Genomic DNA, 17,867 nt, shown 5'->3' with positions numbered 1-17,867 from the left:
ATGATGTCATGTGAGTAAACTGCGATTCGTCCCATGGATACGAGGGACGCTGTTTACAGTGAAACGTTGGATACATTGTAGCGATCGTGGCTGATCGATCCATGGTCAAATCATGTTGTTGCCACAATGTTAATTTGAAAACGGACACATCTAATCAAGTGCATATGTCGTATGCACTCGTCTACTTGTTTTGTACACGACTGCAAAGCAGATGTATTCTTGCTAGCAGCCCAGTGTAAATGTAGGTCACTGTGTTTTTTTAAACTGCTTAGAACTACTTACGATGAACATAGCTTTGCTGTTGTTTTTTTAATTCCTGCATTTATTTTTCTATTTCATATGATCAAAAATGACAACGCAGATGTTTTGCAAATATCCAATTGTTGAACAGCTAATCTAACATTCATTTGAATGTGTTTCTAACAAGCTAATAGATAGAATGTGGAATCGTTGTGGCAGGAGTTCAGCTCTGGAAAGAGCACAGGCACAGCTCTCAGAGAGGAGAATTACCAAAAACACTGCTGACTCGAAGGATAACCCAGAGTGTTATGTGGCCAAAGGAACAGTTAAAACCCATGGAGATCCAGTAAGTTCAAGTTAATTTATTTTATACCTTACACCCAATGGTGTAAGCTACCCAGAACTGCAATAATGGTGAATGCAAAGTATTCACAGAATGTTTTGCATTTCTATTGCAATTTTCTCCCCAGGGATATGTGGACACCATTGCCAATAGGAGAAACACCTCACAAGCCAGACAAACCCCACTCCAGGACCTGAGCGACCTATCGTTATCCTTAGAGGACGACCCACCACCAGAGAGCGTTGGGGCTGGTTGGGGGAGCAGGTTCCTCAAGAAAGCCCCTCCACCTGCTACCAGCCAATCTCCAGCCCAGAGCAGGACCCAGACACAGCCGGTTGAGCCCAAATATGTGACCACATGCCAGAGGAGCTCACAGAGCGCGGCCCTGAGCCGACTGGCCCTCATAGAGAACCGCATCCGAAACCGGCAACAAGCCAGGGATGGACCAGCACTGTCTAATAGGAGTACACCACCAGCCCCCCAGGAGAGGGAGACGCCCCTGACCCTATCTGACCAGTCCAGCAGTGACCTCAGCATGAAGGGAAAACGCTTCCTGAAGAAGTCAGTGAATGCATCACCTACACCTGCTGTAGTTCCCAAGGAGAAAGGCCCAGATCTGGATCTCATGCCATTGGGTGGTTTCAAAGCCCCTACTCCTCCAGTCAGGGTGGCCAGTCGAGGTGTGACTCTGGACAGTGATGAGGAGGATATGAGGAAGCTCCTGGGAGGCTCTTTTGAGTTGTCAGAGGATAGCCTGCACAAAGAAGCAAGAGTGTCCTCACAGACAACTAGAAAGGTGCCTTACTAAGAGTGGTATTATGTATTAATAGCAATTTAGGACCAGCAATGTGCAAACTAACCACCATCTCTCCTTTTGCTTGTATTCCACAGTCCTTCGTCAAAAGAAGCCAAAAGGTTTCACCCTCACCCCCACTGGTAGACTGGCTATCCTCAGTCAGAGCACTGTCCCGCTCCCCACCCTTTCCTCAACGACTCGGGTCCCCCAATCGCTTCTCCAGCCGAGCCCTGGCACAGCACAGCCCTTCTCTCTCCATCCGCAGTGCCTCAGTGGTCCTCTCTCCATCGCCCTCACCCCCCAACACTCCCGCCTCAGGCAGACAGGGCTCCCCCCGGGCCAGACACCTCAGGTGCTCCCGGTCCTCAGTGTCAGCCCTCAGCGAGGTGCGCTCCCTGGAGGAGCTCTTCCCTGAGGCCTTGGGCTCCCTGGTGGAACTCTACCCTGAGGACCTGCCCTCTGACGATGCCATCAGTGAGAAAAGTGGGGTCTCTGATGGTAAGATGTCATGCGTTAAATATCTGTAGTCTGAGTTGTAGTGAAAAGCAATATAGAAATGAGTAGTGTTTTTCTATATTGTTTTGAGTGTGAAGGCATAACAGTGATGCAGAGCGCTTTAATATAATTTACAAAATTCAGTTGATTTATTAAGTCATGTTTTCTCTACAGAATTCAAGCTTAACATTATGTCACTGGACGACCTGGCACCGGCCATCACACTTGGAATGTCTGAGAACAAAAAAATGAATAAGGTTGGTAATAATGGCAGCCAGCCACCCCTGGAGCCATACAGGAAGAGGCTCGCAGAGCTACAGCGCTCTGTACAGGGCCTGATAGTGTTGAAGCACAGATCCCCCTACTTTGTTTTAATTCTGAAAATACTTAATGTTTTGCACTCTTTTATATTTAGTAAGTAGATGCATGATTTGTTTTTTTCATTTCTGATGAGGTTTTGTTTTCCAGAAAGAAACCAAAGCGGTCAAGGAACTTGCCGCTAGATCATTTATGGAGGAAGTTTCCAGTGAGGAGCAGATCCCATCAGAGGAGCTCAGGAAGGACTATGAGAGTGACTTTGAGAGTGAGATCAGGACTGAGACAGACAGGAGTAGGGTGAGTGAGATCTCTGAGCACCTGAAATACGGGGACAAGGACATGTCAGAGGTCAGGAACTACATCGTCTCGGACACATCCCGGCAAGATAAGCACTCCAGTGTCTCGGAGGGAGACAGTCACGTCACCCACACAGACTACAGTAGAACCACTGATTCATTCACTGGCAGAAGCAGCAAGGGTTCCTATTCCCGATCATCATCTCGCTCCCACTCTGTGGCTGACACCATCACGCCGTCTAGTGTGTGGAAAAGACGCTCGCCCAGCAGAAGGAGCGTGAGAGAGGCTGCGGTGCAGACCCAAGCAGACGGACTGGCCTACACCTGGTCCTCCGGTTTGTCCACTAACTGCAGTAATATTTGTAACAGCAAAAACAATATTGCCATTTTAGTCAGTGTAATGGCTACTTGTCTGTCATACCTTTCCTTACATAACTGTCAGTCTGTGTAGGTATGGCCGCCCTGGGGCCAGCGGTGGGGATGGCCTACGTGGATCCAACCCCTGTTGCAAGTTACACCGTCAGTGCAGAGTCTGTGGAGGGTATGTCCTTACAGCCACGGTTCAGTCACAAATTCTCACTCATTTAAAAAATAAGTTAAAACATATATTTTAATAAAATGCCTCAGTTGAGCCTCAATCGCTACACTGCGACTCATGCTAGTCGACGCATTGTTTCACCCACCTCACTGTCAATATCGTTAACACAATGCCTGAGGCCTAATCTCTTATCTACAGGAAAGGCTCAGGTCTTCAACCTACTGACCACACCTATATTGTGTCTACCTCCTCCCAAGCCCTCAGTGCGTACAGCCCTGCTGTGTTTGCCCTTAACGACATGCTGAGGCAGCAGCTGGCCCTCACCAAACACTTTGTCCAGACCAGTCGCCACCTCCACTCCTCCTTGCTGCAGTCCCTGGGCCCTGCAGACTACACCTACACCACTCTGGAGGACACCAAGGAGGTAGGCTACTCTATTGCCCAATCCTAAATTCATTCCTACACATTTACAGAGTACTGAAGGTATAATTGATAGTCAAACATCCCCCATTGATACCTATCCTCTTATGAGGGGCTCTCAACCATTGTTAAATATTTGCTTTGGCCAGAAGATAGCGACCCTAACTGAACGTAATAGCTACTGCGGCTACTGGTAACTAGCAGTATTTCAATCTTCAATGTAGCAGTGTGGATAAAAGTCCAATTTGAAGTACAGTGGCATATCCCATCCCTGAATCAAGATATTTTCCGACTCATATCTCGCGCTGGCTTGTCTTAATGTAACCATGATTGCGTTCCGACCTCCGTGTAAACAAGCATAACTGTGGTTTTCACACTTCTTACACTGTCCAGCTGTAGTCATAATCCAAGACAAAGATTGGCATTTTCAGATTTTGTTCAAATTTTCCTTAGTTGTAGTGGGATTCAATCAACCTGTGCGATCTTTGTTATAGTTCATTCGCTGTCACAAGTCTCCTCAGCTGACCATGGAAGTGGCCTTGGAGGAGGTTCTTCAGGAAATGAGAGAGTATCACTATATTTGACAACCATGAGCTGCCTCGATTGCACTCAGCACTGGAAATGTATGGACACTTTACACGGTACTATTAAAACATTTTATACCAGATCATTTTTGTAATGAAATGTATTAGTTGGTGTATGTGAGACTGACCTACAGATTAGGACATCCTTATGACAAGATAATTTACTGAGTGTCATGTTCAAAAGAATGTACCGCTTTTATATTCAGATCAATGAGGACATGTAATGCTGTTCAATAAAAAGTTTAAGAACTGGAATCATGTTTTTTTATCTTGATATTAAATGGACCATCTTTGATTCTTGATTCTGAAGGGACCATTTGTCTTATTTAAAGTGTACATTTAAGTTCAAGCGGAGACAAACAGTGCATTTATTCAAACAAATTAAAACATTAATCTTTACAGCGTGTGGTTATAGGGTAATTTTGATTCACATTTGACATTACATCAGTGGGTGAATTCCACAAACGTATTTTATTTTTCTTACAAAAGAGCAACAATACTTTATATCCATTTCCAAGTCATCAAACACTGGAACATAAGAAAATACATGAATGAGTATCACAAAAAAGCAACATTCTAAACCTTCTGGTATGTGAGGATTTTTCAAACAGATTGAAACATACTATAAGAACATTATTCTGTACAAAAAACTGACTGAAGAGGTATGTTCTGGGTTAGGTTTGTTTGCTTTACGATGCACATTATTCAGTGGGAGGGGGCTCTTGTGGTTCCCGATTCACTGAAATAAAGAAGACCGTGTTATATTTTAGTTTGTCATATCACCTAAAAAAATATACCTATCCACTACATCAGGATTTCATTGCAACAGTTTAAAAAAAAGAACACTCTTACCTTCCTCCCTTGCTTTCATGCGAGCTACAAAGTTGTAGCTCTTGTTCCTGCGGTAGTTCTCATAAGGGTCATCCAGAGACACCCCCACTCCTTTATACTGGTCCCACTTGTCCCGGAGTTCTCCCCCCTTGATGGGGTCCTGGATGCCCTGCTCCTTTGCGCCAAGCCCCCCAGAACCACTCCAGCCCATTTTCATGAGCAGCTGATGGCCCTTGTTCTCCTCTCCCAGCCTGCTGTCTGGAGGCAGGACCGAGGGGGCTGCGCCCAGACCAGACGTAGCTCTGTGGAGATCACAACTAATACATTCAGTAAAGACAAAATCTACAGCAGGGTTCCCAACACTCTCCTCGGGCCCCCTCAGACATTTCACATTTTTGTTTTAACCCTTAACAATTAGTCAAAGGCTTGATGATTAGTTAACTGGCACACCTGATTCAGTTTCGGGTTAAAACAAAAATGTGAAATGTGTGGGTGGTGCCCAGAGGAGAGGGTTGAGGAACCCTGATCTATAGCCTTCAATGCTCTGCTTTAACTTTTCAATGTGACAGTGACGGCCTCGATTATCTCAATGGCGTTACTATTTGGTCTCTACCTTCCCAAAAAACCTAGCCCTATTATATACACAGATATGCAAGCAATATGTCAGAGGGAATAGACTGTGTGGACAGCAGAATACAGTGCATGCGGAGATGAGGGACTTACGGAGGAGAGGGGCTACGGGACTTCTGGGAGGCAGGGGCAGAGGCTGGGGCAGAGGCGGGGGCAGGCCTCTCTTGCCGTCTCTTGTCAGGAGAGCGAGATCTGGAGCGAGACCTAGAACGAGAGCGACTGCGGGACGACCTGGATCGGCTCATGCTCCTGTGGAGGTGAAAAACAAAAAGTCATAAGCATCAATGTCTCCTTAATGGTCTGTCATGTTGGTGGTGCAATTAGACAACTATTATCGAACAAAATTTGAATTTCAGAGGTCAAGAATTCCTGTTAAAAATCAGGAAGAATCCTATCTGTGCGTACCTGGAGCGAGATCGGGAGTAGGAGCGAGATCGGGACCGGGAGGAGGAGCGGGAGGACTTGGAGGATCTTGAGCTGGATTCAGACGAGGAGCGACCCTGACTATGAGAACGGCTGTGTGAACGACTACCGTGTGCACTGGGAGAGACAGAGAAACCACATTGTTAACACACTCACCTCTCATACAGTTTTTACACTTACCACAAGCGGCCAGCGGCACATTAATTGGGGAGGACGGGCCAATAATAATGGCTGGAACGGAATAAATGCTATGGCATCGAACACAAACACATGGTTTTCGATGGGTTTGATACCATTCTATTCACGCCATTCTCCAGCCATTATTTTGAGCCGTCCTCCCATCAGCAGGCTCCTGTGACACAGATGGGGAAAAAAGACAGACTTAAAAAGCATTTTTATATACAGTGCCGTGCGAAAGTATTCGGCCCCCTTGAACTTTGCGACCTTTTGCCACATTTCAGGCTTCAAACATAAAGATATAAAACTGTGAATCATGAAGTGGAACGACATTTATTGGATATTTCAAACCTTTTTAACAAATCAAAAACTGAAAAATTGGGCGTGCAAAATTATTCAGCCCCCCTAAGTAATACTTTGTAGCGCCACCTTTTGCTGCGATTACAGCTGTAAGTCGCTTGGGGTGTGTCTATCAGTTTTGCACATCGAGAGACTGAAATTTTTCCCCATTCCTCCTTGCAAAACAGCTCGAGCTCAGTGAGGTTGGATGGAGAGCATTTGTGAACAGCAGTTTTCAGTTCTTTCCACAGATTCTCGATTGGATTCAGGTCTGGACTTTGACTTGGCCATTCTAACACCTGGATATGTTTATTTTTGAACCATTCCATTGTAGATTTTGCTTTATGTTTTGGATCATTGTCTTGTTGGAAGACAAATCTCCGTCCCAGTCTCAGGTCTTTTGCAGACTCCATCAGGTTTTCTTCCAGAATGGTCCTGTATTTGGCTCCATCCATCTTCCCATCAATTTTAACCATCTTCCCTGTCCCTGCTGAAGAAAAGCAGGCCCAAACCATGATGCTGCCACCACCATGTTTGACAGTGGGGATGTTGTGTTCAGGGTGATGAGCTGTGTTGCTTTTACACCAATCATAACATTTTGCATTGTTGCCAAAAAGTTCAATTTTGGTTTCATCTGACCAGAGCACCTTCTTCCACATGTTTGGTGTGTCTCCCAAGTGGCTTGTGGCAAACTTTAAACAACACTTTTTATGGATATCTTTAAGAAATGGCTTTCTTCTTGCCACTCTTCCATAAAGGCCAGATTTGTGCAATATACGACTGATTGTTGTCCTATGGACAGAGTCTCCCACCTCAGCTGTAGATCTCTGCAGTTCCAGAGTGATCATGGGCCTCTTGTCTTCTCCTTGTATGAGCTGAAAGTTTAGAGGGACGGCCAGGTCTTGGTAGATTTGCAGTGGTCTGATACTCCTTCCATTTCAATATTATCGCTTGCACAGTGCTCCTTGGGATGTTTAAAGCTTGGGAAATCTTTTTGTATCCAAATCCGGCTTTAAACTTCTTCACAACAGTATCTCGAACCTACCTGGTGTGTTCCTTGTTCTTCATGATGCTCTCTGCGCTTTTAACGGACCTCTGAGACTATCACAGTGCAGGTGCATAAATACGGAGACTTGATTACACACAGGTGGATTGTATTTATCATCATTAGTCATTTAGGTCAACATTGGATCATTCAGAGATCCTCACTGAACTTCTGGAGAGAGTTTGCTGCACTGAAAGTAAAGGGGCTGAATAATTTTGCACGCCCATTTTTTTCAGTTTTTGATTTGTTAAAACTGTTTGAAATATCCAATAAATGTCGTTCCACTTCATGATTGTGTCCCACAATTGATTCTTCACAAAAAAATACAGTTTTATATCTTTATGTTTGAAGCCTGAAATGTGGCAAAAGGTCGCAAAGTTCAAGGGGGGCGAATACTTTCGCAAGGCACTGTACCTGCTGATTTCAAAAGGCACATTTATTTTATGTTAATAGACACCCAAAGTCTCCTTATACTACAGATACGTGTGTCTGTGTGTGAGATATAAGGCTGGTCAGCAGGCAGACGGTCTCACCTGTTGTGTTTCTCCTGGCCCTTTCGCCTCCTGGCTCTCATCTTGGCTCTGAAGAACTCATACAGGCCGTTCTGTTCCCAGCCCTCACTGACAAACACATTGCAATCAATAGAGCACATATTGCATTGATCACATGAAGTGAAAATGTTTGCGTTTTACCTGTTCCTGGGTCCGTCATGGGAGGGGGGGCTGTAGAAGGCCTCCACAGCAGCTAGCAGGCGTTCACTGGGGGGCATTGGGGGAGGCAGACGGATGTCTTTAGGATCCAGTGCTTTGTAGTCATGGTCTTCCAGCTAATGCACATAAACAGGTAGAGAACATAACTGTTTAGACCACAGTGGTCAAGAAATATATGCATCTCCATAGTGAGCTGTGGAAAAAATGTATCCTTGAAAAGCAATAGACATCTTCATCCCTTTCTACTCACTTTGACTAGAGGGGCCATGAGTCCGGCGGGCAGGTCAAAGTAGGGGACGTTGGGGACCAGGCTGGGGTCATCCTGGTTGACGTGAGCTGAGGCTGGACGCTGTCTCATGTGGGGGGACTGGCCGTTGAAGCCGTGGGATGGGGGGCCGAAGTCTGGGTGCTGGTTACCCCCCCAGGGAGGGTGCTCTCCTCCCCCCATACCCGGAGGAGGGATCCTCTGGCTAGGGTGGTGGTGCGGAGGGCCCATGTCTTGGTCAACACGCAGGGGCATGGGGAGATACTCAGTTAAATTACATGTTGCAGCCAGTACTTTCAGTTACTGATGTAAATCGCTACGTGATGGTGGTCAGGGAACTAAACGAGAGAGGTGCTCATATTCAATAGTCATAGAAAAAACAGTGAATATTGAGCTCCCATGGTGGGACACGTCCTGGATTCTTACCTCCAGGGAAGTCTCCCTGTGGGTAGTCAAAGCGGTGTGGAGGGTAGGGCGGCCTTTCAAAATGGTGCCTGGGCGGAAAGTCATCCTGCATGTAGCGCGGCGGGAACCGGCCGAAGTTGTGGGGAGGCGGGGGCGGCTGGTTAAAGGGAGGGGGACCTGGCTGGTGGGGCGCGAAGGGCCCTCTGAAGTGGGGGGGCCTCTGCATGCGAGGGAAGGGGTGTTCTCTCTGGCCCCAGGGGGGCTGGTCAGGTCCCTGGTTGCTCCAGGGGGGCTGGTCGTACTGACCGCTCCAGTTGGGAGGGGGCTCATTCTGTCCTCCCCCTCCACTCCAGGGACCCCCCTCCCCCCTTGGAGGGCCTCCGCTCCAGCTGGGGTCCCCCCTCTGCTCGTTCCAGATGCCCTCGTGGCTGTTCCAGGGGGGGCACGGTGGGGGAGCCTGGGTGGGGTCAAACGGAGGCTGAGAGGGGACAAAAATAAAACTGGTGTTTAGACGGAGTCCCATCTTCCATGTTACTGTACCTTCACCACCACTCACTCATCAACTCAACAGTTTGTTATCATGGGACTGATTCAATAGATAGGAACATCAGTCATTCTGTTCAACTCTATGACAACAATAAACCTGTAAGTATATCCACACAGAATATTCCTTATAGTTTTACATAATAAGGGAAAAGTCCCACTACACACAAACACATTAGGAGAGCAGCTTACTGGCTGATTGGGGTTCCAGCCTCCAGACATGTGTTGTGGGTCGAACCAGGGTTTAGAGGAGGCGTTATCAGAGTGGCCACTGTTGGCACCGGGGTCCGATCTGGACTGGGCGCCGTCATAATCACCAGGAGGGCCAGACATGGACGACTTCACCTCTCCTGTGGTTTTAAGTTTTGTCACATGCACAAGTACAATGAAATGTCTTTGACACCACAAGACAGTCAGAAGGATATTTGGTTAAAGGGTAAATATGGCTACAGATGAAGAATCTACCCATAATCAACATGTAAACAAAATCCTGAAGTGCTTGGGTCTGTGTGCACACAAGAAACAGCCTAAAAGTCAATCAAATCTTTCACCCACTTCTCTACGGTGCTGTTTCGCTAACAATACCCTCAACATAATGAAGTGCCTGGTGTGTTTTTGTGTGAGAGAAGTGGTGTAAATTACTTAAGTAGTACTTTAAAGTATTTTTACTTAAGTAGTTTTATTGAGTATCTGTACTTTACTATTTATATTATTTTTGACAACTTTTACTTTACTACATTCCTAAAGAAAATAATGTACTTTTTACTACATACATTTTCCTTGACACCCAAAAATATGCACTACATTCTGAATGCTTAGAAGCACAGGGAAATGGTCCAATTCACACACTTATCAAGAGAACATGGACCTCCTCACTGCCTCTGATTTGGCAGATTCACTAAAGACAAATGCTGTATTTGTAAATGATGTCTGAGTGTTGGAGTGTGCCCATGGCTAACCATAAATATAAAATTAAAACAATTGTGCTGTCTGGTTTGCTTGATATAAGGAATATTTTATACTTAAGTATATTTAAAACCAAATACTTTTACACAAGTAGAATTTAACTGGGTGACTTTCACTTTGAGTCATTTTCTATCAAGGTATGTTTACTTTTACCGCCACTGTGTGTGTGCATGCATGAGAGTGTGTTTATGCATGTGTGTACGAGTATGTTCTTCTCTCTCTACCCTCTCACCAGGCTGAGTGGTGACTGCCTTAATGTCAGGCTCTGCTGCAGCTAGCTGGCTCACTGCTGCTGCAGTCTGCTGCTGAACCGCCAGGTTGGCCACAAACTCCTCATGCTGCGTCTTCAGGGTCTGGATCTGTTGCTGGAAGGCCAGCTGAATGGGCTGCACCACGGCAGCGTACTCTGTGATCAGAGAGGCCTGGGAGAGAGAGGAGATGAGCAGGAAGATGGCATTGTTAGTGCTGCAGACAACACTATTGGTGAATGTCCTGGCTGGAGTGAGTAAAATAATAAAAATTAAACCAATACGCTGTAAATGTTTTCTATTTTGATGGACCTTCTTGTGCGGCATGGGACAGGATGCATATACAGTGGGGCAAAAAAGTATTTAGTCAGCCACCAATTGTGCAAGTTCTCCCACTTAAAAAGATGAGAGAGGCCTGTAATTTTCATCATAGGTACACTTCAACTATGACAGACAAAATGAGAAGAAAAAAAATCCAGAAAATCACATTGTAGGATTTTTTATGAATTTATTTGCAAATTATGATGGAAAATAAGTATTTGGTCACCTACAAACAAGCAAGATTTCTGGCTCTCGCAGACCTGTAACTTCTTCTTTAAGAGGCTCCTCTGTCCTCCACTCGTTACCTGTATTAATGGCACCTGTTTGAACTCGTTATCAGTATAAAAGACACCTGTCCACAACCTCAAACAGTCACACAGGATTTTTTATGAATTTATTTGCAAATTATGGTGGAAAATAAGTATTTGGTCAATAACAAAAGTTTCTCAATACTTTGTTATATACCCTTTGTTGGCAATGACAGGGGTCAAATGTTTTCTGTAAGTCTTCACAAGGTTTTCACACACTGTTGCTGGTATTTTGGCCCATTCCTCCATGCAGATCTCCTCTAGAGCAGTGATGTTTTGGGGCTGTTGCTGGGCAACACGGACTTTCAACTCCCTCCAAAGATTTTCTATGGGGTTGAGATCTGGAGACTGGCTAGGCCACTCCAGGACCTTGAAATGCTTCTCACGAAGCCACTCCTTCATTGTCCGGGCGGTGTGTTTGGGATCATTGTCATGCTGAAAGACCCAGCCACGTTTCATCTTCAATGCCCTTGCTGATGGAAGGAGGTTTTCACCCAAAATCTCACGATACATGGCCCCGTTCATTCTTTCTTTTACATGGATCAGTCGTCCTGGTCCCTTTGCAGAAAAACAGCCTCAAAGCATGATGTTTCCACCCCCATGCTTCACAGTAGGTATGGTGTTCTTTGGATGCAACTCAGCATTCTTTGTTCTTCAAACACGACGAGTTGAGTTTTTACCAAAAAGTTATATTTTGGTTTCATCTGACCATATGACATTCTCCCAATCTTCTTCTGGATCATCCAAATGCTCTCTAGCAAACTTCAGACGGGCCTGGACGTGTACTGGCTTAAGCAGGGGGACACGTCTGGCACTGCAGGATTTGAGTCCCTGGCGGCGTAGTGTGTTACTGATGGTAGGCTTTGTTACTTTGGTCCCAGCTCTCTGCAGGTCATTCACTAGGTCCCCCCATGTGGTTCTGAGATTTTTGCATCATTTTAACCCCACGGGGTGAGATCTTGCATGGAGCCCCAGATCGAGGGAGATTATCAGTGGACTTGTATGTCTTCCATTTCCTAATAATTGCTCCCACAGTTGATTTCTTCAAACCAAGCTGTTTACCTATTGCAGATTCAGATTACAATTTTGTTTCTGGTGTCCTTTGACAGCTCGTTGGTCTTGGCCATAGTGGAGTTTGAAGTGTGACTGTTTGAGGTTGTGGACAGGTCTTTTATACTGATAACGAGTTCAAACAGGTGCCATTAATACCGGTAACGAGTGGAGGACAGAGGAGCCTCTTAAAGAAGAAGTTACAGGTCTGTGAGAGACAGAAATCTTGCTTGTTTGTAGGTGACCAAATACTTATTTTCCACCATAATTTGCAAATAAATTCATAAAAAAATCCTACAATGTGATTTTCTAGATTTTTCTCTCATTTTGTCTGTCATAGTTGAAGTGTACCTATTATGAAAATTACAGGCCTCTCATCTTTTTAAGTGGGAGAACTTGCACAATTGGTGGCTGACTAAATACTTTTTTGCCCCACTGTATGTGGTTGACTTCTAAGTCCAAGGATTTTAACTGTCAGCCAACTTGCAGTATTTCACTTTACTAGGCCACTAGCCTCAGTCCTCACCTGATACTGGCCCAGGCCCACAGCTGGACTCTGTAACTGCTGGATCGTTACCTCGTCGAAGTAGCCATTCTTTTCCCAGAGTTGTAGAAGCTGTGAGAGAAACAGGAAAATAGAGGGTGTCATTCAACCATACAATGGCGCAATCTCTACATTGAACAGGCAGCCCACTGACACGTGTGATCTTCTGCTGCTTGTCCTCCTCTACAGCCAAGAAGCTGGTGCAGTAGATGGGCACCACCACCTTCTGTAGCGCTGCTAGCAGGTCCCTCTGCTGCTTCCTCTGACTGGTGGTACACAATACAGGTATCATGTAATTAACCATGAATACAATGCATGACATTATAATTACTAACATTATCTATAACAGGTGTATTTTATCAGTTTAAAATGCACATAGATTGACACTCACATAATGAAAAAAAATGCATTATGAGGATAAAAACAAAGCCTCATTTCCACCATGCTTTTACCAGTGATGGAGGACATCATTGGTGAGATAGATGAGGTGTAGGCGGAGTTCGAAGTGAGCTGTGTCGGCTGTGATGCGGTTCCGGAGGTGTGAGCACATCAGCTCACAGTGCAGTGGGCCCTTGGCGTTGTTGAACATCCAGTTCTTACCAGCCTGGGAGGAACCAGAGAGAAACATACCGCTGACTAAACATACCAGACCCTTCTCCTGCTCATGTTGTGTTAACCTGGTGTCATGAACCTACCGAGATGGCGTCTTTAGTGCAGGTGTCAATGATGGGCTGCAGCATGTTGTCAAATTCAGATATGTCCTGCTGAGTCTCCGCCAGCAGCTTCTGGGTCTGCTGCTCCATGGCCAGAGCTATGGCTGCAGTCACTTGCTCCTGGAATCAAACGACAACCAGTTCATTTTGGACATTAGGAAAAACAACAGCTGTCAAATGTATTTGCTTTGAAACTTCATGTACTCGGTCTCATACATTTTATGACCAAAGAATATAAGATATGGTAACGTTGGTCAGTCTGCACCATGGAGGGCCAGTGTGTGCATTTTCTCCAGCCCTGCACTAACACAACCGATCCAACTAATTATGGTCTAGAAGACTCAACGACCCTGGGGTAAGGTGACCTGTACCTGTCTGAGAGTGAGCAGCTGCTGTTCTTGCTGCTGCAGGTTCCATTGGCTCTGCTGGATGAGCTCATCTAGAGATGGTGTGGCAGGGGCGATGGGGGGCGGGGCCAGGATGGCGATTGGTGGAGGGACGTCTAGGACTTCCGTACCAGGTGGATTATAAAGATCTGCAAAACAAGGTCAAAATATCTAATAAAAGACAAACATGATAAGGAACATGGTAGTAGTGATGCCTTTTGTCATTTGCACAGGCAGACGTCTATGTGGCCTAAAAAAATGTCATTCATAATTGAATGAAATTCTGGAAAAGCTACCAGAACAATACAATTTCGACATGCAACTATCTTCATGCAAAGTCAAGGAATGTTCTCATCTTCATTTAACTAAATTCCTTTATACTTCAAAGAAGTTGATATTGAAAAACATATAAAGCGTTTTGCAGCACCTTCGAAACTGAAATAAAAAACAGGAGTGTGTGGATTATTAAGTCACAAAAACTTTGCAGCAGCATTGAAACAATCACAAGCGACAGACAACAATTATCTCAAAAAGCATTAAGAATATCAAGAACAAGAACTTTCTCTAAAAACTGACATACATAGGCATCGCAAAGTACAAACTTGAATTGTGGTTGAAACATCAAAACTACAATGTTTAGACAACGACTAAAATATAAGTATTTTTAGATGAACACCAGCAGTAACCCTTCCCCCCTATCTCAAAATCATCATGATTGAAAAATATCAATACATTAAACGCAATACAAAAACAAAGCCTTTGAATCACTGCTGATACAACATGTGCAGGTTGGTACTAGAATTGCACTTTTCTATCCAGTAAATACCTTCCAACTTATACTCCTCACATTCGTGGGTAGTAGGATCTATGTGGAGAGAAGCACACATTACAATACAGCTGGCAAACAAACAGCCACACATCATAATACAGCTGGCAAACAAACAGCCACACATTTAAATAGTGTTGTCCATAGCTGCATGAAGTATTGGTGCTGCATGGTGTTGTCACAATACTAGTATCAAGATAGAACGAATCTACGATACAAGATTTTACTTGGCAAAAAGAACACAGACGCTGTGAAGCAGACTTTATGATCCTTTATAACTGTTTTGGGCTTCCAAGTGGCGCAGCGATTTAAGACACTGCATCTCAGTGCTAGAGACCCTGGTTCGATTCCAGGCTGTATCACAACCGGCCGTGAATGGGAGTCCCATAGGGCAGCGCACAATTGACCCAGCATCGTCCGGGTTAGGCCATCATTGTAAATAGGAATTTGTTCTTAACTGACTTGCCTAGCTAAATAAAGGATAAATAAAAATAACCTAATTGTGTAAAATATTGGGTGCTATAGCTTGCTAAATAAACAAATTTGACTGGTTGACAACATAAGGCTGTTTTTTCCCAACATTGGGACTGTTTTCCATAAGAAATTAAGTCTGCTTCATGTTGTGTTTCCTTCCTTAGCCTACTTCCTAGTATCATACAAAGTATAGTAACAACCCTATATCTAATTTGACAGAAATACACGCAGGTCTTCTTCCTGCAATGACTAGAAAGATGGGAGCAGATGTCACAAGTTATGCGACAACATCTGCACGTGGTGGTGGTTGTGCTCCAAAACCTGCTTCAAAATGGACTAAAGACTTTTTGTTACCTATGCAGTCACTTCGCCCCCACCTACATGTACAGATTATCTCAACTAGCCTGTACCCCTGCACACGGACTCGGTACAGGTGCCACCTGTATATATCCTCGTTATTGTGTTACTTTTTATTTTAGCCTACTTGGTAAATATTTTCTGCTTCTTGAACTGCACTGTTGGTTAAAGGCTTGTAAGTAAGCATTTCACGGTAAAGTCTACACTTGTTGTATTCGGCGCATGTGGCAAATACAGTTTGATTTGAATCTAAGATAAGACTATTTGAATGGATAGCTAGCTATATGTGCTACATACGCTGGTGTTGTTCCATTGCAAGCTTGCACCGGTAATAGGCGAAGAAGTCCCCTCCAAACAGAAAAGAGAATTTGGAATTGTCCTTCTGTTTCTCCATTGTCATCTTCTCAAACTCAGGGCCATTTCGAGCCACAAACTGGGCCAGTTTGTCAATTACATTTTTCAGCTCTTGGTCTGTGGAGGAAAACAATACGGACATTTGTATGGTGAGTCACATACACCATACATACTGCACATAGGGGTCTCTTATTGTTACGTTAGCTAACTAAATGTCAAAGCAGAATTACCCCCAGTTATGTACTGCAAAAGGTAACTGTGTAGGGGAGAAAAGTAGTCAAGCAAAAGGGACATTATCGACGCATGCGCGACTAACGTTATAGCTAGCTGTAGCCAGGCGTATCAGTCAAAACAGTCCAGATAGTTCCCTAACCTAAGTATAAATATATTAATTTACTGATCAAAAAGCTAATAAAAAGCATAGCATTCTAGCTTAGTAACGACAACCATGTGCCTGACTAGCTTTGGATAAACTAGCTAAGTTAGCTGCGTAGCCTAATTGCACAGCATGCTAAGTTAGCTAGCACATTGGCATTGCTAGTTATTCAAAATTAAATATACAAACCCTCAGGAGCTGTAGGAATATCCATGTTTGTCTTCAATAAATGAACAGCGAGTCCACTGAACCACAAAGACACACAGATTAATTTGTAAAAATGTTATCTAGCTATGTGGTTTAAGGAAAATACAGCAGCATTCCAAAATGTTAGAGACATTCCGGCACCGGAAGTACTTCGATGACTTCATAATTCAGGGCGCCACTGGAATAAAGCAGCTACAACGCTCCCCCAGTGGCGTACCAAGCACTTGTAGGACTGACAAGATACACAGGAAGTTTAGCAACAAGAAAAAAATAGTTATGATGATCAATTGTTTTCACCCTCCCAAAACTATGATGACTCCAGTTTAATTTTACCTTCTTCTTTTTTGCACTGCCTACATAAGGAAGCAGTCACACATGTTTGTTCCCCTAAATATTCCCAAGAAACTCTCTAACTAGTCTAACACGCTGTCCTTTGATTACATGTACAATGAGTATATTTGTGTATATAGACATAAGTGGTCTTGTTTTGAAACTCTGTTCCACTCAGCTGAGCGGTGTCTTCTGCTCTGTCTTTCAGCGGTCCCTGGATACATTGGAAATTCCATCTCTATGTAAAAAAACTATTGTTGTACCTGTACCAAAAACCTCTCATCCATCTGCATCAAAGGATTACAGACCTGTCACTCTTACCCCTCTCTTGATTAAATCTCTTGAAAAGATCATCAAGGCATACATAATCAACACCACCAGACACCTTCTTGACCCCCTGCAATTTGCATACCGGTCAGAGAGAGGGACAGATGATGCCATCCTCGCTCTTACATCTGGTGTACATGCATTTGGAGGGCAGTAAAACCCATGTGCCTATCAGGTTTGCAGATTTCACCTCTGCATTTAACACAATCAATCCCGTTGGTCCTCGCGGACAGACTGAAAGGAGACTTCGGACTTGATGCTATGCTTATCACATGGATCACCAACTTCCTAACTGATAGGTCTCAGCAGGTACGAGTTGGCAACACACTCTCTGAGGTGCGCACTACTTCAGTATGGAACCCCACAGGGCAGTGTTCTTTTACCAGTACTATACATACAGACAGCTGCCGGAGCCGTTTCCCGATGATACTGCTTTGGTCAGTCTTCTCAAAGGGGATGAGACGGAGGACGGACCTGCTCTGAATGATTTTACTGTCTGGTGTGAGTCCTCGCATTTAAAATTACATACAGAAAAAACAAAGGACACAGTGATTTACATTTGAAGGAACACTACCATACACACAGTCAGCAGCATACCACCCTGCTTCCCATTTTTGACTTTCTTCTGAAGCTAAGCAGGGTTGGTCCTGGTTGATTGCTAGATGGGAGGCCAGATGCTGCT

General features: G+C 44.5%; 2 protein-coding genes across 9 annotated transcripts; one reads left to right on the top strand and one right to left on the bottom strand.

Annotated features, from left to right (window-relative positions):
* Positions 1–16: 16 nt before the first annotated feature.
* Positions 17–4,285, top strand: lg4h19orf44 (linkage group 4 C19orf44 homolog). 5 transcript variants are annotated; one of them, XR_004209663.1, is made up of 9 exons: positions 17–241; positions 428–586; positions 711–1,379; positions 1,475–1,877; positions 2,049–2,131; positions 2,343–2,823; positions 2,940–3,029; positions 3,225–3,450; positions 3,941–4,285. XR_004209663.1 is itself a non-coding variant. In XM_020480412.2 (9 exons), exons 2-9 carry the CDS (start codon positions 440–442, stop codon positions 4,028–4,030), a joined length of 2,130 nt encoding a protein of 709 aa, XP_020336001.1. In that variant the 5' UTR covers positions 17–241; positions 428–439; the 3' UTR covers positions 4,031–4,285. The 5 variants fall into 5 exon arrangements, 3 of the variants coding, with proteins under 3 accessions (XP_020336001.1, XP_031678434.1, XP_020336000.1); XM_020480412.2 differs by having other exon boundaries at positions 3,284–3,450; XR_004209662.1 differs by having other exon boundaries at positions 27–241; positions 2,931–3,029.
* Positions 4,286–4,381: 96 nt separating this feature from the next.
* Positions 4,382–16,708, bottom strand: LOC109889176 (calcium homeostasis endoplasmic reticulum protein). 4 transcript variants are annotated; one of them, XM_020480407.2, is made up of 18 exons: positions 16,511–16,701; positions 15,889–16,062; positions 14,761–14,799; positions 13,920–14,083; positions 13,531–13,668; positions 13,288–13,439; positions 12,990–13,101; positions 12,818–12,907; positions 10,597–10,786; positions 9,591–9,748; positions 8,877–9,333; positions 8,436–8,689; positions 8,168–8,301; positions 8,009–8,095; positions 5,897–6,031; positions 5,585–5,740; positions 4,883–5,163; positions 4,382–4,769 (listed from the first exon to the last, which is right to left on the bottom strand). In XM_020480407.2, exons 1-18 carry the CDS (start codon positions 16,533–16,535, stop codon positions 4,732–4,734), a joined length of 2,784 nt encoding a protein of 927 aa, XP_020335996.1. In that variant the 5' UTR covers positions 16,536–16,701; the 3' UTR covers positions 4,382–4,731. The 4 variants fall into 4 exon arrangements, with proteins under 4 accessions (XP_020335996.1, XP_020335998.1, XP_031678432.1 ...); XM_020480409.2 differs by having other exon boundaries at positions 8,436–8,683; XM_031822572.1 differs by lacking the exon at positions 14,761–14,799 and having other exon boundaries at positions 8,436–8,683; positions 16,511–16,708.
* Positions 16,709–17,867: the final 1,159 nt, after the last annotated feature.

Source organism: Oncorhynchus kisutch, linkage group LG4, assembly GCF_002021735.2.
Source record: "Oncorhynchus kisutch isolate 150728-3 linkage group LG4, Okis_V2, whole genome shotgun sequence".
In the NCBI taxonomy this organism is placed as follows: domain Eukaryota; kingdom Metazoa; phylum Chordata; class Actinopteri; order Salmoniformes; family Salmonidae; genus Oncorhynchus; species Oncorhynchus kisutch.
Note: the sequence above shows the minus strand (reverse complement) of the source record. Positions and strands in the feature narration are given on the sequence as shown.